This window comes from Passer montanus, unplaced genomic scaffold (genome assembly GCF_014805655.1).
Source record: "Passer montanus isolate IOZ18808 unplaced genomic scaffold, ASM1480565v1 scaffold71, whole genome shotgun sequence".
In the NCBI taxonomy this organism is placed as follows: domain Eukaryota; kingdom Metazoa; phylum Chordata; class Aves; order Passeriformes; family Passeridae; genus Passer; species Passer montanus.
The window spans coordinates 1,310,850-1,338,786 of NW_024372259.1; the positions used below are offsets into that span (position 1 = coordinate 1,310,850).

Sequence of the window (27,937 nt, forward strand, 5' to 3'; positions counted from 1 at the left end):
TAGCCTCGCAGTCCTTCAGCTCGAGATCGAGCCCCACAGCCCATGACGGGCAGGTTTCAGCCCCGCCGCCCACCCCACACGTTCGTGCCCACAGCCCCCAGCACAGCCCGTCAGGCGCCTGCCATGAGCCTGCGCTTTAACCCGCACACGGGACACGCCCCAGCCCCCTTCCGACCAATGGGCGACTCTTAATCAGCATATAACCGCAATGCACGCCGGGTAGAACCAGCTCTCACCCTGAGCTTAAAGAAACCGCACAGAGAGCCTTTATATAGAGGCGGAGCCGGGGCGAGCAGCGTCCGGGGGAAGCTCACTGCCGAGGCCACCCACGGGGTGCGCGTCACCCGCGGCCCGCCTCGGGGAAGGTCTGAGGGAAGGGCCGCCCGCGGCCCCAGCAGGGCCCCGCCCGCGCCGGGCGGGTGAGCCACCAGCAAGGGGGGGCGCCGCGCGGGCCGGCCCGGGCAGGAGAAGCCGCGGCGGCCGCTCCGCGGAGCGAGCGCCCGGCGGATGCTCATGGCCCCGCGGTGCTTTGAGACAGACTCACGGCCGGCGCGCTGAGTCCAATGGGTGAGGTGGGGCAGCGCCCCATAACCCAATTCAGACTACTCTCCCCCGGACACCTTTTGCTTTCGCTTTTTCACCATCCTTCCGGCCTCCTTTCCTTCCTCCTCTTCCACCAGTCCTGTACTTCCCCACACACCCATCTGCCCTCACACAGAGCGGCTGTGGCGCCTGCACGAGCACAGAGGGAGAATGGGGAGATGTGTCACCCGTTCTCACAGCGGCACCCTGCATGTCACCAGGGACAGCATGGCTTTTTGTCCCCTGCCTCTGGTCCTGATGTGGAAGAGTCTGAGCCCGTCTCAGACTCAGTGTTCCACTCCTCTCCCTATTTAATTACTGACTTCCACGCCCCAAATGTGGACCTCAGCAGAGGGCAATAAAGATCATTAAGGAGTATCTCACTTATTAGGAAAGGCTGAGGGAGTGAAGAGAGGAGGGGCTGGACATCACTAAAATATTTATGTATAAAGACCTAAATGTTACCAAAGAAATGTAAAAAGAAATGCTGGAGTGGAGTTCAGGAACCATGCATAAGGAATAAAAACGAGTTATGCAAACCAGACCTAAACTTTGTGAAAGAGGAAGGTACAGGCCTGTGTTCCCACCTGAATCACCAAATTATTCACCCCCCCCAGCCTCACACCCCCAATTTTTTGACTTTTAAACCCAGAACACCCCCCCTTATTTTACAACACCATCCACCAAGCAGACCCAACCACTGCTACCCCATCCAAAATAACAACAAACAGCATTTTGGTTAAAAAAACTTTGTGTATTGGTGTCTGCCATCCCTTCCCACCACCTCACAGTGGGTTGGGGTAGCGATGCCGGGAAAGCAGCCTGGGTTGGGTGGGTCGGGCAGGAAGCTGGGAAACACAAAGAGGTGGTGTGAGCAGTGGCCTGTACCCCAAAACGTTGCTTTGCCATCATCAGGATGCAGCCACAACCATCCTCCCTACCTTTCACTCCTTCATCACAACCTCCCATTGCTATCCTCCCACCAGTGATTTACTTATAAAAAAAAAACATTCCCACGACTGGTGTCATCTAAACCGCCCTTCCCATAGCAGATCGCCTGAACTCTGGCACCACCCCAAAATCAGGAGCCACTGTAGGTCTCATACAGCACCACCCCCTCATAAAAATGCTCTCACCTGAGCGACCTGGGCAGGGTTGAAGAGAGGAATTGAAGCCCGTGGTGGGAGAGGCCCAGGGTAGCCAGTCTGGGAGGATGAAAGAGAGAAACTTGACACACACCCCGAGCAGAGAGGTGTCCTGGACACCCCATCACACACGGATACACTCCCCTCCCCTCCTCACCTGCTGTCCTGCTGACTGCCTTCCATCCTTCTCCCAGGAGCCTTTCACCTCTGCAGACACTGGACCAACACCAAAGGCACTTTCACCCTGCATTCCCCCTAGGGCCAGCAACCAAAAACAAAAGCCAACTTAAAATTAAGAGGAGGAACTTGTAAAAGGCTGATGGGGGAGAGAGGTGAGGGGGACCATGCTGTATTTACCAGGATTTCTGGAGAGAGGCTGAGCCAAAGGGTTTGTGCCAGCTGCCAGAGGGGCAATGGGTGGGGATGGTGACGTCCGCTCCTGAAATCACATCCACCCGTTTAGAGCAGAAGCTCCTTGAGCTGGGAGAAGACCTCTGCACCAGATACCACACCAGGCTTTTGGGGTACCCGTTCTGCTGCAGGGGTACCCAGGAGCTGCAGGAAACACGGCCGGGAGGGGCTGCTGGGTCAGGGCAAGCAACTTGGGCACAAAGCTAAACCAGCCTGAGGGTTCAGAATCAGGCAGAAGGCTGGACACCAAGCCTAGGTACAGTGTGAGGGGCCAAGGTCCATGGGTCCCCTTCTGTTCTTCATCTCCCGCTAGTTTGAGAAGAATATCCCAACATTTTTTTGCTCTGGGACTGTAGATCATTCTCTGTCAGGAAGAAATTTCCAGGGGAGGTTCTCGCTCCAAGCCATCAGGGATGTGATGTCCTTAGGAGCTGCCTAGGTCTGGGATAACCACGCATGGCTGCTTTCCCCCATGCTGCTGCACTTCCAATTAAAGAGGTTTTCCCTTCCCTGCACCTCCTAAACCCTGCCAGAGCAGTGCTGCTCACAGCTGCTGTGTTCCGCTCCAGCGGAGGGCGAGGGATCCCTGCAGAGCTTGCCAAGGGCTTGGATGACCTCATGGGTGAAAGAGGCTATATGAATTTACAGTTATTATTAATCAAGGATTCACTTCCAGGCTAAAAGGGAATGGAATGGCTGTGGCCCCTGCACGAGGACAAAGGGAGAAACAGAGGGTGATGGGGAGATGTGTCACCCATTCTCACAGCAGCACCCTGCATGTCACCAGGGACAGCATGGCTTTTTGTCCCCTACCTGTGATCCTGATGTGGAAGAGTCTGAGCCTGTCTCAGACTCAGCTTTGGGAGAAGTTTCCTTGGTGGGTTTCGACCGGAACCAGCCAAACCACCTGAATCCAGAGCTCTGGGAAATGAAGGAAAAGAGTGGAAAGGGATAAGAAGAGGTGGATGCCAGGGTCCTCCAGGTACCTGCTGGGAGTGGGCACCATTTTTCCAGGGGCAGGGCTGGCATCAGGGACAGGCAAGCTCAGTGCACGAGGCTCACGATGGCTCTGGCATGCTCACCTTGTCCTCCTCTGGCTTCATGGGCTCCGCCTGCCCCTCGGCAGTGTCCTCATCTGCGCTGTCCACGGAGGGCTGGCTGTCCCCCAGGGACACAGTGGAGGTCTCCGAGACAGTCCGAATCCTGCCCGGTAGCTCCTCCTGCCATCAGACATGGAAGCTGCCACGTGCTGTTCCCACAGGAGCTGCACCCAGCATGGTCAGAGCCCCCCTGGGACTGCTCCACACCCACATTAGTAGGAAGCATCCCCAGGGACCCCCACATGCCTTACACAGCAAGAGCACCCACAGCAGGGCACAGCTGTCACCCAAGGAAACATCCCCCCCATGATGGGGGGATTCCATGTGAGTTCAGTGCATGGAAGGATGGGTCAACACATCCCAGATCCAGCCAGGACCCTCAGTGGGATGGTGTCCCTGGCCCCTCTGACTCACCTGCTCTGTGGGAAGGGCTGGCTGCACCTCTCCAGGGGACAGCCTGGCACCCCAGGGCTCCCCAGCTTCTCCTGTGGAGCAGAGGGAAGGACACAGTCAAGGTTCAATCTGTGGAGCTATGGATTTATCCATCAGAGGTATTTCCAGAGCTGATACCATGCCCCTCTCCAGAGCACAGCCACCCATGGCTGTGGTGGCCAAGATGTCCCCCACGAGATGCAAAGGGCCATTGTGGTCCCTGCCAGCACCAGGGAGTAAGTGGTGAGGCTGAACTGGTGCATCTCAAAGGCAACTTCTGAGGAAGAAATTCCTCGCTGTGAGGGTGGTAAAGCCCTGGCAGAGGTTGCCCAGAGAAGCTGTGGCTGCCCCACCTCTGGAAGCATCCAAGGCCAGGTTGGATGGGGCCTGGTGTGGAAGACACCCCTGGGTGGAAGGTGTCCCTGCCCATAGCAGGGGGCTGGAACTGGATGATCTTTAACATCTTTTCCCAACACAAACCATTCTGAGATTCCATTATTTTTTGCAGGGAAACAAGGCTGCAGCACTTACCTGCTGGCAGCACTGGCTGTGGAGGGGGCTCAGCAAAGCCCCCTCCAGGAGGGGCCCGTGTCTCTTGGCCGGGCACAGGGGGCTGCAGGTCTCTCCCAGCGCTGGGCAGCGGCGATGCCACGACCTGAGCAGGTGCTGGGGACCTGAGGGACACGTCCTCCTGGGAGCTCAGCCCCTGGGATGGCACAGGCTCAAACCACGGGTCATACTGGTAGCTTTCACTCTGGGGAATCTCATTGCCAGGCTCTTCATCTGCCAAAAAAAAAAAACCCCGCACCTCAGGAGTTTACAATTTTTGTGATGTTTATAATTCTATCAGGCTGTTGCACAGATTTCTCCCCTCTTCCATTAAACATCAGCAGGAGCTGGGGGAGTGAGGAAAGGCTTCAGGGACCAGGCAAGGGAGGAGGCAGGACACAGCACAGCAACAGGAACCTTCCAGAGGTTTCAAGGAAGGTGGGATGGGAAAGACAGGGGGAAATTTTTTATTTTTTTTTAATCCTGGGAATGTACCTGAGGCTATAAATGAATTCAGAAGGGAGTGCTGTGGAAGCAAAGAGCCCACAACCAGCATGCACCAGCAGCTCAAAGGAGGCTGAGATCTCCAGCCTTTTCCCCCACTCCTGCTGCACACCCTGAGCAGGAAAGATTCACCAGGTGGCTTTCATTCCTGTTCCACAGCAGCACCCACAGAGGAGTTCCTTGCTTTAGGCAGATTTATTCAGGGTTGGGATTTTTTTGTTTGAAAGGCAAGTTGAGCGAGCAGGATTTGTTTTCTTTAACACACACATTGGCCCCAGGTGTGTGTCCTGCTCATTCCAGCTCAGCAGCCTCCTGCCAGAAACACTGGGCACTGGGAAATTCCTCTGCCATTGCTGTGAGTCAGGACCCAGATCCCATAGGGAAGGATTATGGCACCTCTTGATGCTATCAAACCCTTTGCTTTGCTGCCAGCATCACCTCCAGCCCACTCAGGATTACTTCACCCCCATGAGCTGCTCCCACATGGCTGGAGATGCTCAAGATCCACAAGGAGGAGGATGGATGCTCGAACTCATGCTGCCTGGCAAGCTCAGCTGGAACAAGTCAGGGAGGACCACGTGGATCCCAGCCTGGCACCTGATTTGGGCTTTGTCTTTCCAAGATGGATGGATTCAGCACCAAGCCAGCTTTCTCTGCATGCAGGTCCCTCAGGTGGTGGCTCTGGATGGCATTTACAGTGAAGGAAAGGGCCAAGCACAGGGAAGGGGAGCTGTGGAGACCACACGGAGCAGACCTGGCTGCCAATGGGATCATCATACTTGTAACTTCCTTCCAGGGAAGGAAGATCATAGTCTCAGCCCTGATAGCAGCAGAAGGCAATCAGGATTGATGATCCTTTTTACTGCCTGGGAGAGCTCTTTGAAAAGGAATTTGGCAGCAGCAGGGAAAGCTGATAGGAAGAAATGGCTTGAAGGAATTAGCTGTGTTTTATCCTGTCTGCACCAGCCTCTGCTCTCCACACTTCAGTGCCAGCATTCCCAGTCAAAGGCAGATCCAAGGAGCAGGGGACTGTGTAGGAGCATCCTGCTGATGGATGTGAAGCAACACCTCCCCCTGACTTCTCCTCAATGGGACATCCCAATGGATGCCTGCCCAGCTGGGAAAGAAAAGCCCCTCTGCTCTTCCCTTGGCACCAGGGGATGGTTGTGTCCCTCCTCTTGGTGTCTCTGGGCCCTCTGGGTGGGCTGGCACAGCAGGGGATTCTTGGGGTCATCAAAGAGACAGCAGGGAAGGAGAAATGCTGAGTCTTCAGCAACAGGCATCCTGCAGCCTGGCACAGAGCAGGATGAGCTCCTCCCTGAATCCTTTTCTCTCTAAGTGTGAAATCCCTTTAGTTCAGCTCCAGTTTGCACCCTCAGAGGACTGCCTGGGAATGGGGCTGTGTCCCCTGAGGCTCAGCTGGGAGGCTCATCCAGCACCCACCCCCAGCTCCTCTTCTCCTCCCACAGCACCCAGAGGGACCCCGAAGCTGTGGTAATTAGGCCCAATTACTCAGAGTTGGTGTGAGCATGGAGCATTGAGCCCTCACTTTGCAGCCCATGCCTGAGGGATGCACCCAGGCAGGAGCAGACTTTGAGCTCTGGAGGGATGCAAGGAGCAAGGAGCTGCTGCTGGTAAAAACTCCAGGGATTGGGAAGCTGCTTCCCAGCCCATGGCAGCACAATTCCATGCAGAGAGAGCACAGCCTGCTGCTTTGTTTTATTTACCTGCTGTTGGTAGAACAGCACAGGGCAGCTCCAGCTGAGCAGGTGCCACCTCTGGAGGAAGATCATCTTCCACCTGCAGAGGTAAAACACAATAAAATGGATAGGGAAAAGGGCAGAACAGGACACAAACTAAGGAAACCATAAGGCCAATGCAAAGGAAAGCATAGTGCTCGTGGATCTGGGGCTCATAGCCCACCCTAGGCTGCAGGAGAGACCCACACCAGCATGGACACAGCTCTTTCCCAGTAAGCAAGAGGAGCTGCAGCATCCCTGAGAACAGGCAAGAGGGAAAACAAGATGGAAAAGGCCACAAAACCAAAAGCAGGAGTGAAATCTGAATGAAGAGCATTAATCCAAGCACCAGACCATAGTTAAAAGATCCCAGAGTACACCCACAAGGTGACCTCTGCAATGTCCTCCCTGCAAAGGGAGACCATCACTCACCCACCAGCCCCTGCCTGCCCTCCTCGAGCCAAATCAAAGAGAGTTGTGCCCTGTGTGAAGCTCTGCAGCCCTCAGGCACTGCAAGCTCCTTTCTTGCACAAAGACCACATCTCAGAGCTCACAAGCCAAAGAAGAGCTTTTGAACCTTCATCCCCTCGGATTGAGGGAAGAGGAGGAGGATGCTCCTGCAGACAAACCACAACACAGAGCAGCTGTCCCCTGCCTCCTCCTCACCTCCCACTCCCGGCAGCAGGCTCGGAGCTGCTCCAGCCAGTCGGGCTCCAGCGCCTGCTCCTGCTCCGGAATCTCCAGCAGCAGAGGGTCACAGAGCTTCAGCCTCTCAGCCAGCTGCAGGGCCAGGGGGATAGCAGGGATTAGCACACGGGTCAGATCCACAGGGATCTGTCACACACGGCTGGGCACGCCGGCTCGGGAAAACAGCATCATTTTGTAATTTGGGGGTAAAAGAACCCTCTTGGGCAGGACTTATCCCCTCTCCCACACCACCACAGAGGTGCTGGCCCATCCCATGCCCCACAGGCTCAGCAGGGCTGGCTCAGCACCTCCACAAAGATGCCAAAATACTGTGTCAGAGATGCTCCTCACATCAAAGAGGCAGGCAAATATCACCATCCCTTTCCCCCCCAAGGAAAATGAGTGGCTTTAATCAACCCCCTAACAGCCATCCTGGGGCACTGGCAGGTTTGCAGGACACCCAGCTCCCAGGGCAGTTCATAAGCTCCTCACCTACCCCATGAGGATGGATGGGAGCTGGTGTTTTTCTGATCTGCATTTACAAATCTCTGAGAAGATTTCACAGCCTCCCAGGCCTGTCCTGATGCTTGATGTCCTTAGAGCTAAAGAGTATTTTCTTAATATCTAAGTGAAATCTTCCCTACTGCAAATTAAGCTCTCTATCCCTGCTCCCATGGAAGCTGTGAGAGGAGGCAGCCAGTATTCCCCACGAGCAGCCTCCTGTGTGCTGGAGGGCTGTTATCACATCCCTCATACCCCTTTCTCCCCCACCATATCTTGCCTAGAAGAAATAACCCTCAGGCCTTCCTCAGAGGTCATTTTCCCCTCAATCTCTTATCACCCCAGCTCTCCACTCCCACACTCACTCGAATTTAGCCCTGTCTCCACATGCAGCAGCCCAAACAGGCCCCTGCCAAGACCCCTGAGACCCCAGCACGGAGGGATTATCACCTCCTTGTCTCAGATATGCCAGTTGTACTCTCACAACCCAGAATAACACTATAACATTGGTGTTTTTTTTTTTTTTTCTTTTGTAACAGCATCCTGTTATGCTGCTGCTCAGTATTTTTTCCATGCTCCACTATCTCCCCCAGGTCCCTCTCTGCAGTATTGCTGCTGTGTGTCTGATTTCTCCTGCAGAAGAGGGGTGTGTGCTGCCCTGGCTGCAGCCATCTCAATGGAGCAAGAGGCTCTTCTGGGGTGACCCAGGAGCCCAGGGTGAGATGCAGGGCTCCCTGCAGAGCTAATTCCCAGTCTGAAGGAGTTGTTTAGACAAGGATCCAGTTTTAAGACAGCTGGGTGAGGGGAGATGGCACTCAAAGCTCTTCACATCTTTACAGAATTTTCTCTCTGATATCAGCCCACCAGCACCCTGATCTAGTGGAAGGCATCCCCCATGGCAGGGGAGTTGGAACTGTGATCTCTAAGGTCCCTTCCAACCCAAACTATTCTAGGACTCTTGGGGATTTCTCAAGTTTCCTCTGGCTACTTCATGCTCCCTTATCTTCAATGCCTTGCTACAAGGCTGCCACCTTGAGGGCCACCAAAAGCCACCCAGAGTGACTTTGCAGCTCAGCCACCCTCCACAGCCACACAAGACTCAGCTGTTCCTTCCTGCACCAGTCCTAGCAGCCATTTCTTTCTATTCCTGAACTTCTAAAACACAAACTCTAAACCAGCACAAAGCACACTTCCCACGAGTTTGCAGCAAGGCAGGACCTGCACAACTGGACCCCAGCTTGGGACTGGCCACAAGAGCAAAGTAACCCTGGAGCCTGTACTACCTACTGTCCCATCTCTTTACAAACACACCTATGCTCATCCTAAATCAATCACAGGAAAAAGGAAATTATAAGCATGATTACTCCTAAACGGGGGGAATGTTTAATCCAAAAGCTTATGTGCACTTTGATCCAGTATTAATGAACCAGCACCTGGTTGTATATCGTCCCCAGCTTCAAAAGAGGGGAAGTCTTAATCAAACACTAATGTGTATCATAATTTGTAACACAGTCTAGAACATCAAAGACAAGAGCATCTACGAATGCACTAGTTTTTCAGATGAAAGTGTTTTCTCCCAGGAGAAGCATTATCCCCAGCGGAATGGCAGATCTAAAAGGCTGTTAGACAGCAAATAGGCTTCGGTGATGGGGTGAGGAAGCAGTGCCAGCCAAACTTTGGGTGAACTCAGCAGCACCCACTTCAGACAGGCATCTTGCTGCCCCTCACCTCACAGCACCACGGCTTTAGTGCCTTTCATAGAACCACAGAATGCTTTGGGGTTGGAAGGGACCTTAAAGCTCATCTTGTTCCAGCCCCCCTGCCATTTGCAGGGGCACCTTCCACTAGACCAGGTTGCTCAAAGCCCCATCCAACCTGGTCCTAAAGGCTGGAGGAAGGTGACAAGCAGCCTCAGCACTGTCCTGGTCTTGTGAGAGCCCCACTTTGCCAGAGGATCTGGGACACTTGGCCCCAGCCCCCTGCTCAGGAAGGAGAGGGGCTGCACTTGGTGCTACAAGATGGGCCATGCTCCCTCTCAGTGTCGCCCCAGAACACACTCCTCAGGAGGTAAAGAGAATTGTAGAAGATGTGCTGGAGGGGAAATGTGCACTTAGACTTCACTTCTTATGTCTGTGACATTTAGAAGTTCAGAAAACCCCACCAGACTTAAAAACATCCAAATAACTCTGCTCCTACTTGGCAGTCAACATAACACCTTTGTTCCCCACCCTAAATCCACGGGGCTTAGAAACCCTGTGGAAGCATTGCCTTTGCTGTGCCTGGCAGCAAGCCCTGGGGGGCTGCTCAGAGCTGCCAGCACTGCCACCCCAGCAGTGGCACGGCCTGGAGGAGGCCCGGACTCACCCTCAGCACCTGCCGGGCCAGCGCGGGGTGCGCGGCCGGGCCGTGGCGCAGGAGCGCGGCGCCCACGAGCTCGCAGTACTGCAGGGCCTGGGCTGGCAGCCCGTGGTCGGCCAGGCGCGAGGCGTAGAGCAGCTTGTACACCTGGGGGGAGGGAAGCAGAGCAGCCACGGCTGGGAGCAGGGACGGGGACAGGTCTGTGGGGGCCCTGTGCCCTGGATCGGGCACCCAGAGGCCGCTCGCAACTTGGGGCCACTTCCACCCGTCCCCATGGAGGCATCCAGCTCCCCCTCCTTGAACCAGGCAGCTTCATAGAATCCTGGAATGGTTTGGCTTGGAGGGGACATCAGAGATTATCTAGTTCCAGCCCCCTGCCATGGTCAGGACGCCTCCCACTAGACCAGGTTGCTCCCAGCCCCATCCAGGCTGGCCTTGAACACTTCCAGGGATGTCTCCATCCAAATCCACAGTGCCCAAGGCAGCAACAGCTGGGTGCTGCTTTGCAAGAGGAAATGCTCACCTGTTACCCCGAGAGCAGGAAGGCAATGAGAGCTGAGCAAGCACTGATCAGACACACTGTGCACCCCAAAATCTGCCCTGATTGAGCCCCTTGGCTAAAGCAACCCTCCCATCATTCCCAAAGCCCAGGAAGGGGACAAGCCTCAGGAACAGCTTGAATTCCAGGCTTCAGTGAGATGGGTGCATGCTTTGGGGCAAGTCTGAGCTGCTGCACAAGATATAGGTGAGCATATGCAGTACCTGGAAGGGAAGCAGGAAGGATTCGGGCTGTCGTAGCTGCCGGCAGTACTCCAAGATTTCCATCCTCTGGATGGCCTCTGTCCTGGCAAACTGGGAAAACGCCTGGCTGTGAGGAGAGGGGCAGGGTCAGCGAGCAGGGATTGCTTTTGCACCAAAGTGAGATCCCAGGGATGGGGAAAACGTGGGGCAGGTGACTCTGGCAGGAACGCCAGGCTCCCTCACCGGTGGCTGCTGCCCAGCAGGGCCATGCGATCTGCCTTTGCTCCGAAGTAGCCAAAGGGAATATCTGCCATCAGGTAGCAGAAATGAGCTGCTTCCACTGCTCCCTTGCTGGCTGCATGGAAAAAGACAATTAGTCTGAGACATCACCACATGGTCTGCTTTGCTTTGGAGGCCCTCAAGCTCATGCAGAAAAGCAAACCCAACTGCCTCACTTTCCTGCACACGCAGACCCTGATCCCTCCCTTGTCCCTCTTGTTTGTCTGTTTTCCCCAGTTGCTGCTTTTTGTTTCAGGAAATTTCTGTTCAATGGTAGAACTGGGTGAGCCTGAGCAGGGCCAGCTCCAACTCTTGGGTGCATAAAATCCCACCACTGGGAGCAAGGCTCAGTCCCCTGCAGTTTCCTACACCTTCCCTGGGCCTAACTGCCCCATGAGAGACACCTGGAGCCCTGTTATGGCTGCTCCCACTGATCTCAGCTCACCCAAAGTGTCTCCCATGGTGACAATGGCTCGGTGGTTCAGCTCCGTGTCTCCAACCTTGTTGGACAACATCACAGCCAGGTGGGGCCTCCAGTCCCCCCACGTGGCATCCCCGCAGCACTGGAGGGAGAGGAGGAGAGCAAAGGTGAGCAGAGATGGCCACCAAAAGGTGGGTGTCACAGGCAGGTGACAGCACAGGGGAACACATGCCAGGGCCAGCCTCTTGCTGACTGACCAGAGCTGCCTGAGGGATCCTTCCTGACATCAGCTGGAAGAGGGTCTGCAGTGGGTCATTGGTGGCCAGTGTGCTGGTGAACCTGTGAGGAGACAGCAGAGAAGGGCTTCACCCCAGGACCCCAATCCTTCATTCACCTCCCAGAGCACAGCCCAAATGCCCCAGGAAGCTGATGTCTCAAGGGGTTTCCCAGAGAATCCAAGAATGGATTGAGTTGGAGGGCACCTTCTAGTCCAACCCTCCTTCCATAGGCAGGGACACCTTCCAGTAGACCAGGCTGCTCCAAGCTCAGTCCATCCTGGAATTGGACACTCCTAGAGATGGGGCAGCCACAGCTGCTCTGGACAACCTGTGCCAGGGCCTCCCCACCCTCAGGGGAAAGGATTTCTTTCTAACATCTAATCTAAATCTACCCTCCCTATCCTATCACTCCATGCCCTTGTAAATAGGAGGCAGAGAGGATCACCAGCCTCCAGGGGTGATGATCTGTATTACCTTCAGAGAAGGCAGGTCTCCAGGACAACACTGCATAAAACCTTCTTAAAAGGATTTGGGTTCCACAAGACAGAAAATTTCTGCTTAACTCTCCCTGAAGGGATCAACCCAATCCAGACTAAGTACATTAAATTCCACCAGAAAATGCTCATACGAGTGGGATGAACAGCTGGGACTAGACTGGATCACAGTGAAAATGGCTCAGCTCCCCCTGCCCCATAGCTGTCTTTGCTAGGGCAGCATGGGCAAAGCCAGAGACTCAGAATAAATTAACCTTCCATCTCCAGGGAATGGCTTTCCTCCTACTTTCCAGCCCCCCACCTGGTTTCTCCTGTCCATTGGGAAGCCTGAAGGACTCAGACCTGTTTGGATGGATGCCCTCTGTCCCCTTTGCCCACTCTGGAAAAGCTCCAGCTGCAATCAATGCTCTTTTCCAATTCAGGGGGCACTGAAGGGATAGCAGGCTTGGAAAGCCAGGCATGAACACCACACCCTGCTTGAGCTTCTCCAGCTTACCCAGTGAGGACCCAGCTGTACGTCCGAGGGTCCATCTTGCTAGAGAGGAACAGGGCATGGCCCCACAGCTGGTTTCTCATGGCCCAGACCAGAGCATCCTGCATTGAGGGGGAGAAGAAAGAGGGTTTGCACCAACTCTGCTTCCTCCCTCCTCTGCTCCACCAGCTCACAGAAGAGTCCCAATAACTGCCCTGGCTTTAATTAGCATCCTCTAAAAATCTCTTCCAGATCCCTTTGTCTTTCTACCTTGAAAATTTACAAGAATGTGGACCTTCAAAGCAATGTTGTGTCCCCTAGATTTCCAGGCCTGTGCTGCCTGTTAGCCCTCAAAGCTGTGGGATCCCACTCTGGGCACCCAATCTGCAGCCCTCCTCTCTTCTCCTGTTTGTGCCTTAGGTGAGATTACATAGCTGCAAATGGGTTTGAAACAAGATGACCTTTAAGGTCCCTTCCAAAGCAAACCATTCCAGGACTCTATGAAACTAAATGTGGTAGAAGTGCTGGTAAAAGCCTCTGCATGCATCTAATCTTCACTTGGGTCCCCCATCCCAGTTCCCAGTGGTGGGAAATCACTGCCATAAGCCCTGTTGCACAAACACAGCTTGGAGGGTTGATCCCACAAGTCGCTTCTTGAGCACCCTTCCCTTTAAAACCCTCCTGAAGAGACCAAGCAGGGAAAAAACCCTCCAGCCCCACATCCTGGATCCCACTCACCACTTACTTTCTTCCTGCCGTAGTAGAGGAGCTTGGTGAACTTCTCCACGATCTGTGCCTGCGTCTCCACCACGGGAGGCACCTCCCCGGTGATGAGGTCCAGCGCGCCCGGCTGGCGCGACGCCCACTCGTCATCTGCCAAGCCCATCAGGCTGGCTGCAGGCTCCTGCCTCTTGTACTTGTCCTGGCGCCTGCAGTCCTGCATCAGCAGCTCGGCCGTGTCCGAGCCCACCATGGACTGGGAAAGGGAGGGAAGGAGCCACCTGGAGGCCGCCCCATTGCGGCCGCATTTCTCTTCGCAGAGAAAAGCCAGGCACGACTTCCCAAGAATATTTCTAGGTTTCACATTCTCTGAACCTCAGAGAAAGGAAAATAGTTCTTATCTCATTTGCTGTGCCTGTGTTTGTGCCAAAGTAGAATGGAGATTGTTCACCCAAAGTGATCGTGTTTTGTTTCCTTGCCCTGTCAGGGCCAGGTGTGTGTGTGTTGGGACTGTTGGTGACAGTCACAAGAGGTTGTGGAGTGCAGTTGTGTGCAGAGTTGAATGCTTGGCAGATTCAGTTTAGATGCAATGTAATATAATATAGAATAATATAGTATAATGAAGCAATTAATTAGCCTTCTGATATCAATGGAGTCCTCCTCATCATTCCTCTCCCTGCCATGGGGGTCACCCTGACTCCCATACCCCACGAGCAAAGGCTGATGGCCATTCCAGTCTGCCCCTTCTTACACCTGCATCCCCGTCACAGCACATGCCCCAAACAAGACCAGCTTTGGCCACCAGCACGAGGAGTTGGAAGGAAAAGGACTCAGCACAATTAGCAAGACCTTCACAACACTCCCTCTGACAACCTTATCCACCTGCTTCCAACAAGCAACTGCAGACTGGATTGGGTGGACTTCAGTGGATTAAGGGAATGGCCCCCTTTTAAGTGTAAGTGCTGCTCCTCCATGAAGGTGGCACGAGTCCCCTTCACTGGGCTGTTGGCAGTTCCCAAGGACAAAAAGCAATCATGAAGAAGGATTTGCTTCAAATATCCAAGCAGCATCAAACTGAGGAATGAAAAATCAGATCCTCTTAAGGTACACCCCTCCCTCCCAAAAATAGCAAATGGATCAAGAGGCACCTGAGGGACATGTTGTCTCATTTCCAAGACCAAAAGGGTCATCCCCTTCCATGGGATACCTACCCCATTCTGCCTGCAGAGGAGGATCAGGAGTTTCCAGAGGAGAGAGGAATCTCTGCCCCTCTGTGTGGAGAGATCACAGCCTGTGCTTATCTTCTGCTGGCAAAATGTCATCACATCCACCTTGTGCAGATCTTCCCTACAGCAGCAGAAAGAAGCATCAAAGAAACCCAAGGCAAAGCAACCTGTGGCACCATTCAGGCTCAGTCCCCAAGTTCTCTGATGGGGATGCCAAAGATTCCAAGCAAGAGCTGGAGGAAAGAAGATCCCCAGTACCAATGCCTACTTTTAAGTTTAACCACACTCAAATTTATTGTGACTCCTAGCAGATCTCTGCATTTCAGGGATGCAAAGTACATTTCAAACCCACCCTTTGACCTCCTGATAATATTTTCTTCAATCCATGTGCAAAGAAACAGTTTGGATTTGCTGTGCTGCCTTACATCCACGGCAGTCCAAGGCTGCAGAAGCAGGCACACTCTGTTGTGGAGGCAGAGTGGAGGGTCACTTGTGTGACCACAGAAACCCTTAAGCTAGCCAGGCAGAAGTGCTGCCATACAATAAAATAACTATACAGTTAGAAAGAGTGGATGAAACAGGAGAGAGAAACTGCAGGTGGAGATGTTGATCCTGACTCAGTCATTCCAACGTATTATATGGAGATTCCTGATGTACCCTTTGGCACAAGTGGTAACCCAGAATCACAGAATGGCCTGGGGGTTGAAAGGGAGCTTGAAGCTCATCTAGTCCAACCCCCCCTGCCATGGGCAGGGACACCTTCCACTAGACCAAGCCCTGTCCAATTTGGCCTTGAACACTTCCAGGGATAGAGCTCCAGACCTGTTTGCAGCACTCCAGGTGGGTCTCACAAGAGCTCACAAGCGAAGCTCTAGATCTTCCACCCAGGTTTTGTGTATGCACAGCTCTTTTGCTTGGTAAATGCTTTTTCCTTTTCTCTCCCTGCTTTGGTTGGGAGTGGCCAGAAATAGTGACAGCCTGGTGCAGCACACTCTGATTCATGCCCAGGCTCACACTGGATGAAGGCACATACTGGGTCTGACCTTGCTGTGGCTCAGCCATCTCAGGGGACAAAAACTTTAGGAAAAGCTAAGCCACAGGTTGACCCAGGGCTTCAGACATCCAGAGAAACCCAAAAGAATATTTTTTCTGAGATAAAATGAGTATAAAATAAGGTCAGATGTACAAACCACACTAAACCCACATCCTATGAATATTCAAAATACCATATCCCACAACCCAAACCAACCCACACTGCATCAAAGGGCCCAGGCTCCCAGCCTGAACTTAGACATGACCTTTGTAGATAACTCAAAACCACAGGGACCCTTTGAGTCTGCCTTGAGCTCACGTCTCCTCATAAAGGAGACAGCCAGGAGGACACAGCTCCTGGACCTGCCTGTGCTGCCATACCTGGCCAGGGGCCCGGGGAAGGCTTGCAGCTCCTTTAGCTCTTCTGTGCCATGAAGAATTGCCTAAAAAACAAAAGTAAATTCAGCAGCTGGGCTCCAGCAATCAGAGCAGTCCCAGTTGGGCTATTGGAAAGCCAGTGCCTCGGCCAAGGATTCAACACTGCCAATGAACCTTGTGCTGTCATAAGGTAACCACAGAGCACAGACCCTGAGCTATCACATGGACTCCAGAGCTAAGGTCCAGTAAAGAAATGTCTGCTGAGATGGCATCTGCCTCCTTCTGGAGGTAAAATAGGGGACTGGAAGTTGGGGACAAGGCCACTGTACTGGAGCACCTCGGGAAGATGAGTGGAGTTGTCCTTTGGAGAGGTACAAACCACACCTGTCCCCATGAGAAGGGATCACTATGAGCAGGTCACAGGTACCAAGTGTTACAGAGCTGAAGGCTGAAAGCACCACCCAGGCACAGGCTGGCATGATGGAGACTCAAAAGTCCACGTGGGATGGACAGACGATGGGAACAAGGAATGGGAAGGCTGCTGAGGAGGCTGCTTGGGTTATGAACCATGTCTGCATCCCTCAGGGTGACAGGAGCCACTCCAGGGAGGGGACGGGGGGCCTGCAGGGCCAGCTGTGTCCTACCTCCAGGCTGTGCAGCTGGACACGGGGCAGCTGTCCCTCAGCAGGCTGGTGGGGACACACCAGCACCAGGTGACCCCCAGCTCCAAAGCACAGCGCCGTGTGCAGCTGGGGGAACTTGAGGGGCACTGCTGGGGTCGGGGTGGACACCGAGGGCTCCCCTGCAATGACACATGGGCCACTGTGAGCCTCTCACACTGAGCACACACCACATCCTCTGTGGAGGGCTTGGCCAGGTCCCAACCTGGTCCCCCAACTTAAGTGGGCCTCCACTGACCCCTCTATGCAAGAATTGTCCCCTAAAGCAGCAGATGTGCACAGCAGCTCCTACACCTACCCAGGCAGAGCCCCTGCACCATTCACCCACCCCACAGCCCCCAGTCATGCCTTGTGCCTGCACAACCTCCTCCAGGAGAGGAGCCAGCTGAGAGTCAATAGTATCCTACCATTTACTCCCTTGCTTCCCCCTTGTCAGAGCCCCCCATTGCACCTCACCTGCTTGTCCCACGTTCCAGGACTCTGGAAGCACAGGGTTGTAGTCGTCAGCGCCATCACGGATGTACTGGCTGAGCTCATGGCTGCTGGAGCTGAGTCCTGACTCATGGTACTGCAGGAGCAGGCTGGGCTGGCCCAAGGGCTGCAGGGGAGGGAGAACACACAAACCTGGCTCAAAAACTAGGGACTCTGTGGATTTCCTGCTCCCAGGCAGGAGGGCAGGCTCTGCTGCTGCAGGGAAGTGCCCAGCAGGAACAGCACAGCCAATTCCCATCTCAGCAGCTCATGCCCTACACCAGCTTGGGTTCACCCAACAGCTTAGAAAAATCATTTACATCAGCCACAGCTGTAGTCTGACAGCTTTCCTAGCTCTAATGTGAGCTCCTCACCACAGCCAAGGAGATGGGGCTGGGAAACCCAAAAAAGCATCACCCAGGAGCAAAATCACCAGAGCAGCTTTGATTTGATCTTTTGACTTTCTCTTGGCAAAACCCAGCAATCAGGACACAAGTGTGATGGAGCATGACTTGGTGGACAGAGTTGACAATGACAATGAGCTGTCAGCTACCTAGGAAGGCTAGAATTGTGGAATCATGGAATCATTAAGGCTGGAAAAGCCCTCTGAGTCCTACCATTAATCCAGCACTGCCGTGTTCACCACTAAACCATGTCTCCAACTGCCACATCTACATGTCTTTAAAATTCCCCCAGGGATGGTGCCTCTACTAATCCCTGGGCAGCCTATGCCAGGGTTTTACAACCCTTTTGTTGAAAACATTTTTTTCCTAGTATCCAACCTAAACCTTCCCTGGCACAACTTAAGGCTGTTTGCTTGTGTTCTGTCACTTGTTCTGTGGGAGAGGAGCCTGATCCCCACCTGGCTACAGCCTCCTTTCAGGGAGTTGTAGAGAGTGACAAGGTCACCCCTGAGCCTCCTTTCCTCCAGGCTGAGCCCCCACAGTCCTCTCTGCCTCTCCTCATCGGGCTTGTGCTCCAGAGCCTTCCCCAGCTCCACTGCAGAACACCCCACCAAGCCTGGATTTCTGTGCTGCTCCTGGGCTGAGCATACAGCCCTGCACCTGGGGGAGTGACAGCCCAGCAGATGGAGAGAACACAAACACAAAAAACCCACTGCAATAATCCCCAGGGATTATTATCCCCGAGTGCAACACAGCAAAGGGGCCTTTTTCTCAGCTGGAGGGGGACACATGGATTTTTCCCAAATCTCTGAGAGATTCTTGTCCTCCACCCCAGCCCATCTTGAGGTTACCTCTTTGGACCAGCCACCAGCCTCCCCTGAGTCACTGCTGAGGGCTCCTTCCCCTGTCCCTTCCCTCCTGGCAGTCGAGGTGTAGCTGTCCTCATAGGAGCTGTAGGTCTGTGTCCTGCAGGTGGGAACAAAGGGAGACATGCTGAAGGTCTGAGACTTTTGAACCACCCACAAACCCCCTTATTTTGCAGCACGTGGTTTCACAAGGCTGCACAGACTTCCCAGCTTTACCTGTCCTGCCCTGGGGGGCCCGTGGCCAGGTTGGGGTGGTAGCCCCTGTAGTAGTGCTGGTCCCGGTAACTCTTGCCATAAGACTCTCCTTGTCTCAGGTCTAGAGAGAATCAAGATTCAGAAAGAGCAACAATGAGGTTGCAGAAGAAAATCCATGACTCAGGCAATTTGCCATGCCCACTCAGTTTGCTTCCAAATGATCCCAACACACTGGAGATATGATAACAATGCCTTGTACACATTTGCCAACACAGCACTGATGTCCTTTTCTCTTTCCAGTCCAGAAACAGCAAAGAAGAGGCCCTGGCCATCCTGATCACACAGCACCATCAAACCCAGGCTGGAACCAGGAATGACACAGGTTTTTAGCCGTGGTCATGAAGATCAAACATCCCTTGTGTGCATTTAGCTCCTGGTCACGTTTCCTAAATGCAAACAGGGAGCCAGTGCTGCACAGAGCACCCACCACCACCCAGGAATGTGGGCAGGAGAGAGCTCTGGATGCGTGCAAGCCTTGGGAGAAGAACCCCAAGGGGAAAACATCACGTCCCCTGCAAGCTGCCTCCATCCCCAGACCCAAAGCATGAGCCCATACCTCTGTCATCCTGCCACGGCTGCCACTGGTGGCTCTGGTAGGGGTAGCCATCCCTGTTGCCAGCTGCAGGATACTGCCAGTGGGGGTCTTCATAGCCCTGCCTGGAAAACAACACAACACGCTGATCTGGGGAAGAAAGGGTTCCAGGGCCACACCTAGGGTCCCTCCTGCTTGGGAGATTTGGAGGCAGCAAAGGGGATGGGAATAAAGCCAGGTCCCCTGCTCTGGCAGGGCCAGGAAACTGGTCCAGCATCACACCTGGAAGCAGGAGGAGGAGGTTTGGATGCTTTGCTGTCCCCACCTGAAAGCTGTGCACTGCAGTTTCAGGTGATGCCCAGTTTGGGTTCCAAGGGACCTTTAATGGTCATGTCATTTCAACCCCTGCCACGGGCAGGGACACCTTCCACTAGACCAGGCTGCTCCAAGCCTTGCCTAACCTGGCCTGGAACACTTCCAGGGATGGGGCAGCCACAGCTTCTCTGTGCCAGAGCCTCACCACCCTCAGAGAGAAAATTTACTTCCTAATATCCCATCTGCATCATACGACCTCAGCACAAAACCCCACGTACCGACTCCATAATTCACTGAGGGCAATAACTCAGGCAAATCAAGCCAGATTTGCTGGAAGCTCTTTCTCAGCACTGAGAACATCCTCCAGCCCACATTTTATCCGTCCACTCTTCACTGTTTCAGCAGCTGAGCTTGCAGGCTGCCTCTTGCTCCTATATTACCGCTTGTATTTTTATTGTTCACCTTGCACTTAGGAAAAAAGAACTGCATTTAATCAAACCTGTAAGAAAAAATGCACCTCGGGGCTGAGACAGAGCTTGTCAAACAGCAACCACACAAGTCACAGTTTTAAGAAGAAATCAGAGCTGCAATCGCTGCACAGCCTTAAATATAGAAGTCATGGGGCTGCTTGAATAGCTGGACATCACCTACTGACAATCTGTGTCACCTGGGAGCAGTGAAAGGGGCAGTTCTTGTTTTAAGGAGGTTTCCAGAAAGGGGGATCAAAGGGGTCTCACCTGGAGTGGGGCTGGCCGGGGTAGCTGCTGTCACCGTGGGGGTGGTGGCCCTCCTCCCAGGGGTGGCCAGGGAGGTGTCTGCCGTGCCAGGAGCCGGGCCGAGGAGCCTGCCCTGAGTGCAGGAGGTGCCGCCGCAGCGGGGCCGCGGGGCCGTGGTGCCCCTCTGCCCACGAGCCCCGGGATGCCGGCCTCTCCCAGGGCTGGGCCGGGGCCCAGGGCTCCATCACAAGCTTGCCAGATAAATCCTCTCTGGTTCTGGGGAGCTTAAGCCCCAAATGGCTTTAGTGGCCTGCAAATGATAAGTCACAGTGTGTTTGAGCAGCAGCTTTTCAACCCCCTCAAAGCCCCCTTTGAAGCACTTTGCCAGCTACTCTCTGCTTTTTGGGAGCATCCTGGCAATCCAGGATCCTTTCCAAAATACCCAGAGGCAAGGAAAAGTCATCTTTATATCTTCCTGAACTTGAAGCTCCCCTTAAAAGACCAGGGTGAAATGGACTGCAACATACATCCATCTCTTCCCAGAACAAGAATCTCAGAATGGTTTGGGTTGAAAGTGACCTTAAAAATCATCTAGTTCTAAACCCCTGCCATGGGCAGGGACACCTTCCATTAGACCAGGCTGCCCAAAGCCCCATCCAACCTGATGCTGAACACTTCCAGAGATGAGGAGTTTCTCTGGGCAACCTTTGCCAGGAAAGAATTTCTTCCCAATGCCTCACCTAAATCTCTCCTCTTTCAGTTTAAAACCATCACCCCTCGCCCTATGGCTACAGACCCTGCTATAAAATATGTCCTTGCCTTAAAAACCCCTCTTATACCCAGGTAGAGTCCTCCTGCACTCCCAGCTGCACTCACATCCCCCTCAAGCTGTGAGAGGGTGAGAAATCACCCTCCCCTCTGTGCCAGGCAGTGAAACCCCATTTGATATGCACTAAGGGAGGGGACATTGGCAAAGCTTTGGGCAGGACAAGGAGTTTTGCTCAAAGAAACGAGCAAGCAGTGAGAAATGAAGGTTTCTTCTTGTGAGCTATAGGATGGGGTGGGAAGAGGGATTTCCTCCTGCCTTTCAGCTGCAACAAGAATTCCAAGTGGGCACCAGACTTGGTTATAGCCGTGCCATGCAGAAGAGGAAATCCTGAGGAGAGCCCAGAGTGGCACATGGGTGAAGCTCCAGCTGCCAGGGGGATGTCACCCTCAATCCCCCCTGGTCTCCTCCTGCAGCATGAGTACCCAAAGTGCCCCCAGCACTCCCCAATGCAGGGAGATGGCCAGATGCTGTCTGAACCCCTCCCCACTCCTCCCCCTCAAAGTTTAGGGCACTTTGGGGTAATTTCAGGACTGGAAGACACACAGGTCTGGCTTTCTAGGTGACATCCAGCTAAACCTTTGCCCTAAACCAGCCCCCAGCCACAAACATCCAGGCACCCATTATCCCAGTCCCACCAAGGGCCCACCCCAACTTCTGGCCAGGGCTTCCCACCACCATCCTCCCCCCTCAGCAGCCACACACACCTGCTCAGAGGCCGCCGGGGCCCTTCCTCTGCTCCCTCTTGCCACTTCCAAAGTCCACTTCCACATGGGCCAGCGGGCAAAGGGCAGCTCTGCTCCTCCGCCCCGCGCCGGCCGCTCGCTCGGCTCCCGGGGGATCCCTGCTGCTCTTTGCATCCTCAGGGTCGCCTCTCCCATCACCTGGGTCTCCTCCCACCCCAGGTAAGGAGCACGCAGCCCTCGAGCTCAGAAAAAGCCAGATATTTCTCGTGGGGAGTTTTTTTTTAATGCTGTGAAGTAGGGGCTGATAGTGAAAGGACAAAGGTGAACAGCTTTAAGCTGTAAGAGCAGAGATTTAGATTAGATGTTAGGAGGGAATTGTTCCCTGTGAGGGTGGGGAGGCCCTGGCACAGGGTGCCCAGAGAAGCTGTGGCTGCCCCTGGATCCCTGGAAGTGTCCCTGGCCTGGCTGGACAGAGCTTGGAGCAGCCTGGGATGGTGGAAGGTGTCCCTGCCCATGGCAGGGGTGTAATGGGATAATCTTTAAGGTTCCTTCCAACCCCAAGCATTCCAGGATACTATGAAGTGTCTTCCTTGATACATCCTCACATCTCCTAAATAATAATAATAGTAATAAATAAAACCTGACTGGTTTAATTCAGACCCAGCCACAGGTCAAGCAAATAAGGTCCAACCCACCATGTCCTGCCCAGGGCAAAATTTGGGCAGGATGGAGCTGGGCTCCACCCCAGCACTGCCTCATCTCAGTCATTACAACACTATAAGGGCCTTGTTCTCAAGTGACCAGAGATTCCTGCTTGGAGATGCTGTCCTGAACTGAGACCCTGTCCTTAAAAACTGAGAAAATGAGCAAATTAAGGCAAATGATGCCATAGAAAACCACATTTAAAGCGAGATGCAAGGTCCATCATCTCCCACCCAGCAGTTTAGTGATGTCTCACCTTCTCCCTCGTTCCCAGAGCCTCCAAATTACCTCGACTGTCACATCACAGCACTGACTGATTTGGGATTCACAGGCAGCAGAGTTTGCTTTGCATCATGGTGGCACCGTCAGAAACCCCCTCCTTTAATGATGTTGAAAGACTACATATATTATAGCTTCAGACCTTGAAATTTCCACCCTGCTGGGAGAGTAAGAAATTTTCCCTGGTGTTCCTGAGAAATAAGCACTCGATCTCTGCAGAATTCAAGATTTCAAGTAAAAAAATATCCTGAGCACTCAGCCATACAGAAATCCGACTGGGAGAAACACAAACCAGGGCAGAGCTGTCCTCGTGCTGCTGGGCTGCTGCAGCAGAATGAAATTAAGCATCTCCTCTTCATTTCACAGCTGCCCTTCAAAACTTCAGGAGGTTTTGAAGTAAAAGGTCTGTGATGGACAGATCAGGGCTCAGGGGAAGCAAGAAAGGAACCCTAGGAACTATGAGAGTCACACTGTAAAAATACACAAATTGATAGGATATTTCATAAATACAAATAACATAATTCCACTTGGTTTCTGGCTAATTATTTTCGTTTTTTTTAGCCAAAAGGTGACTGCTGGATGTTTCCAACAACACAAATCTATACTGGGAGCCTGCAGGGCTCAATCAGCATAATGTAAAGATGCTGAAAAGGGGAGTCAATTTAAATTAGATATAAGGAAGAGGATGGTGAGGCCTGGCACAGGCTGCCCACAGAAGCTGTGGCTGCCCCTGGATCCCTGAAGTGTTGAATGTCAGGCTGGATGGGGCTCTGAGCAACCTGATCTGGTTGAAGATGTCCCTGCTCACTGCAAGGGGAGTTGGACTGGATCACCTTTAAAAGTCCTCTCCAAACTACTCCATCTCTGTGATCCTCAGGCTGCTGCTGCCAGCCTAACCTGGGAGGTTTGGATTACAAGGAAGATTTAGGAGCTCCTCTTGCACAAAAGCAGCTGCAGCTTGTGATGCTTGTGTTTGAGATGTGTGGAAACTCAGTTCCTGTTCTTGCTAGGGAAGAAGAGGTGAGAAACTCTACCACCAACATAAAGCTTTGAGCAGAAGTGGTTTAAACTGGATGGGAAACACCAACTTTAGGGCAAAAGCAGGAAAGTGTGCTGGAAAAAGAAAGAGCCAAGGAAAGCAGCTGGGGAATAAAAAGACAGAAGAAAAAAAAAAAAAAACAGAGAAAAAAGGCTCAGATGGGCTAGAAAGGGGAAGAAAAGGACAACCTTTCAACGTCATCACATCTGGCCAAAAAATTACTATTTTAAAGGAGTCATAGCTCTCTTGGAAATGGAAGCCCTGTGCCCCAGGACTGCCATCAAGCTTACAGGACTCTTGCAATGCAGGCAGCAGATAGCATTTGTCACAGAGCTGAAGGGACACCGCTATCACGTTAAAACATCACATTTTTCTGCTTTAAAAGATTTCACTGGTGTTGTTACAGTAACAAGATTAGGTGGAAAACATTTTTCTTCATGCCCTCGCTGTTTGTGCAGCTCCTTGGGGCACAGATCACAGACAGCTCCAGGCTCTCAGGTCAGTCCCCCACTGAAAACCCAACCTCATGTGAAACCTTTGTAACCCAAGAGAAAAAATTCAGGTAGCTTCAGTACCTGAAGCTATTTTGAGGTGATTTATGTTGTTTCTACTTGGTTCTGAGATGAGGTTTATTTTTTTTTTTTTAGCAGAATTGATAGGAAGCTTTGTTAATCTCTGAGCTTCAGCCCCCTATAAATGTGAAAAATACATATGTAAACAAATGTTGTTTTTTTGTGGAGTTGTCTTGAGCATCATGCAGGGCAGAAATGCAAGTAGCAGATGAGCTACATAAAATCTGAAAACTCATCTTAAATATTCTACACAGCAAAAAAACACCAACCCTGAACATGCTGCCAGCTTTTGAGACGTTTGGCAGCCTATTTCACGTCACACAGGGCAAGAAAACAAAAACCACCCAGGCTCAGGTTCCCAGACAGGCTGAGCACCTGCACCACATGGGGAGAGCCCTCATCCCCAATCAGTCTCAACGGCAGCTAATTAATAATTAGCTCGATCACCCCTCTCAGGCTCAAAGGGAAGGAGCTGTGAGAGCCCTTGCTCCGGCTAGGGGGTGGCACTTGGAGCTTGCCAGGCCAGGGGCATGCTGGTGGCAGCAAGGTGGTGTCCCCCAAAGCAGCTGAGATGGGGTCTGTGGGTGTGATCTGCCCATCCTGGGACACTCCACGTTCTCCTGCAGCCCCTCTGTGAGCTCCAGCTCCCACCCGTGGTTTTGCACTCTCCTTCCCCACGTGAGGCTGTTTGCAGCTTGGATGGACTCAGCTGTCCCTCCCCACCACCCCCCTGCACACACACAGCCGCGTTCAGCAGCTTCCAGACACGCCTATTAATTTTTGGAGACTTAGGCAAGAATATTAATTGCATTCCAGAGGCATTCAGCATATTAGGAAAAAGCATTTTGTACCCGGCATTGTATCTGGTGAAGAAACAGAGCTGCAAAAAAGCTGTTATTTGTGAAACTCAAAACACATCCCCTGTCTGGAGGCAGCAGAACCGTGACCTCAGCCTTCTGTGGGAGCTCCTGTTACAAAACAAATCCCAAAAAACTTCCTAATCTTGGTCTTACTTCATTCCCACTTAACACCTGGCTGTGAATGCCAAGTCCTGGCTACCTGCATCCCCCACCCTTAAAGGAGAGGCTGTGCAGCTCCTGCATCCCTTCAGGGCTGCCTTGCAGCACCTCACCTGCCTGGACCCAGCACCGGGAGGGATTGGGATGCACAGGGACCCATGGAGAGACAAGAGCTAAACCCAACAGCACTGAGGAGCCCGGAGAGTTTTCAGTATTCAGGTCCTCTCGTTTTCCTGTGCAACACCCCTTATGTTTTCCCAGCCATAAAATTGATGTTTATCTCACTTCTAACTGCCTTACAGAGATCATTACACATTGCAAATGCAGCCATTTGCGGATAAAACGAGCACAGGCAGCCTGGAGCCTGTCACACCACCCCTTCCTGTACCACACTGCAATGCCTTACAACCTTTAAGCTGAAAATTAACATATAATACCAAGGGACCCAGAAATATTTGTCAGCCAAATGCAAAAGAAGAAAAAAAAAAAAAAACCAACAAAGCTGAAGCAATTCTTCCACCTGCCCCACACCACCCCCTGCTCAACCAGGGAAAATTAATTTTTAAGTGGGACAAATCCTGCAGCTATTCTTGTGGTGTTAAGTACCAAGCCAAACCAAGGAAAAAAAATAAAAAAGCCAAGAGAAGGTTGTTATTCCTTGTCTAAAATCTCCTTGCTCTAAAATGTCCTTGTGGATCTGGGTCTGTTGGAAGGTGTGGAGGGCACAGAAGGCAAAGAGGGGGTGCAGATGTTAAAAGAAGAAAGCCCAGTGGCCACAAGTGCTGCCACAACACCTCCTGGTGTGTGTGCCATGGAGAAGCAGGGCAGGGATGCCCAGCTCTGGATTGGAGCAGGAGGCCAGGGCAGCTCCAGAGACTTGCACATCACCCCCAGGCTCCTTTCCTGGTGGCCATGGATTCAGTGACCAGACACAGACCCTTCCCAAGGTCCCCATCAAGTGCCAGAGCAGGGAAAGCTCATCAGCTGGACATCTTCAGCCCCGGGAAGCTGCAGGGTGTCCTTTTGAAAACATTGCCATCTTGTGTCTCTTCAGCCACCCGAGCACTGCTGGAGGAGCTTTATTACAGGCAATCAGGGGCAATAAAGAGCCGTGACAGTTACAGATCGCCTGGCTGGGTCCTGCTCCTACTGCTGCCTTGTAAAGTTGGACACTAACCCATTTCCCTCTTTTCTTTTTTTCATCTCAATTTATGACTCCTCTGCCATGAAAAGCCACTTACGCCCTGCACAGTTACACACACCGTATCCTCCAAGGCCAGTAAATCACGGTCTCAAGTCATGTCAAATTTTGTGAAATAAAGCTAAATTGCAGTTGTACTCGAAGGCAAGAAGCTGCAAAATTGAGAGAGAACAAGCTCTGCTTAAAGCCAGAAACCCTGCTGGCAGCCTCCCATGGCTTGAAGAGGCAAGGACCACAAAAACCCCTCAGTGAAAGAGAAAATCCTGATAGCAGGGAGCCCTCTGTGCCACCCCAGGCTGCCTCTGTAGGTCTGCTGTGGGATAATCCCAACAGTTGAAATACTCCAAATTCAGAGGCTTTCACTCTATAAACTGAGCTGAAACCCCTCACAGCCAGGACACAGAGGGCTGGGAGCAGGACAGAGCCAGGCTCCAGCAGCATTTATTCATTGAGGTTTGGTCCTCAATGGCTTGAATTTGGGCTTGGAAAGAAAACTGGGGAGGTGATGGAGTCATTGTTTAAAGTTTTGGGGTTTGTTGGAGGTTCTTTTTGTGCAAACAGAAGTTAGAGAAGTACTAACACAGCAGGGTTTCACTCTGCTGAGCCCATCTGGGCTCACTCAAAGTGCTGGGCACTGCACCAAGACCTGGGGAAACTGAGGACAAAAAAAACTTGACCCCAAACCACCCTTTACATTTTTCAGGGGCACGGTGACTTGTCTTTTCCCTTCTGCAGCAGAGTTAAACTTTCATGAAAGCTGAATTAACTTGGAGAAGAGCCAGCTGCAGGGACAGACAGCAACATGATGGGATGAGAGCAACAAAGACCCAGACCACTGCTGTTCCTGCTAATTCCCCTGCCTGCATCCCACACCAGTCATTTCCAGGGGGCTCAAATTGCTCCATGCACTGCAGCTTCTCCACCTCACCATGACAGAACATCCAGCCTGGCAAAGGCACCAGGCACCTCTTTCACCATTTCTCAGGAAAACCCTTGCAAAAAAACCCCAAAAAACCAAACAAATGAACCAAATAAAAAAACCAACCCCACTGCTATTTTGGAAAGCAGAGTTTATTCCACAGTCTCAGCTGAGGAGTCTTCACTTCACAAGGTGACCTCACAGCCCATTGCATGAGCCCAGAGCACAAGCTACAAGCTCTCCAGGTGAAATAATGCCTCCCCAGAAAGAGAAAAGATCCAAAGAACACACACACACACACACACACACACACACACAAAAGAGGGAAAATAATGAGCAGCCATGACAGAGACAAGGAAAATCACAAAACATCTCATGCCAGCGTCTTAGCTGATAAAAACCCAAC

General features: G+C 52.6%; 1 protein-coding gene and 1 long non-coding RNA gene across 4 annotated transcripts; one reads left to right on the forward strand and one right to left on the reverse strand.

The window, feature by feature from the left end:
* Positions 1–1,315: 1,315 nt before the first annotated feature.
* Positions 1,316–21,959, reverse strand: SEC16B (SEC16 homolog B, endoplasmic reticulum export factor). Of its 3 annotated transcripts, XM_039730359.1 has the most exons (26): positions 21,822–21,959; positions 20,310–20,598; positions 19,282–19,382; positions 18,687–18,786; positions 18,456–18,570; positions 17,186–17,327; positions 16,694–16,851; positions 16,053–16,114; positions 14,625–14,760; positions 13,439–13,669; positions 12,718–12,815; positions 11,707–11,788; positions 11,474–11,591; positions 10,993–11,104; positions 10,771–10,876; positions 10,015–10,155; positions 7,129–7,242; positions 6,451–6,523; positions 4,202–4,453; positions 3,653–3,723; positions 3,221–3,358; positions 2,952–3,059; positions 2,085–2,166; positions 1,885–1,982; positions 1,719–1,787; positions 1,316–1,430 (listed from the first exon to the last, which is right to left on the reverse strand). In XM_039730359.1, exons 2-26 carry the CDS (start codon positions 20,531–20,533, stop codon positions 1,368–1,370), a joined length of 2,994 nt encoding a protein of 997 aa, XP_039586293.1. In that variant the 5' UTR covers positions 20,534–20,598; positions 21,822–21,959; the 3' UTR covers positions 1,316–1,367. The 3 variants fall into 3 exon arrangements, with proteins under 3 accessions (XP_039586293.1, XP_039586294.1, XP_039586295.1); XM_039730360.1 differs by lacking the exon at positions 10,015–10,155 and having other exon boundaries at positions 7,129–7,155; XM_039730361.1 differs by lacking the exons at positions 16,694–16,851; positions 21,822–21,959 and having other exon boundaries at positions 20,310–20,349.
* On the forward strand, positions 21,898–27,652 carry LOC120512271. Its single transcript, XR_005629983.1, has 2 exons — positions 21,898–22,019; positions 27,316–27,652. It is a non-coding gene; the product is annotated as an uncharacterized LOC120512271 (long non-coding RNA).
* Positions 27,653–27,937: the final 285 nt, after the last annotated feature.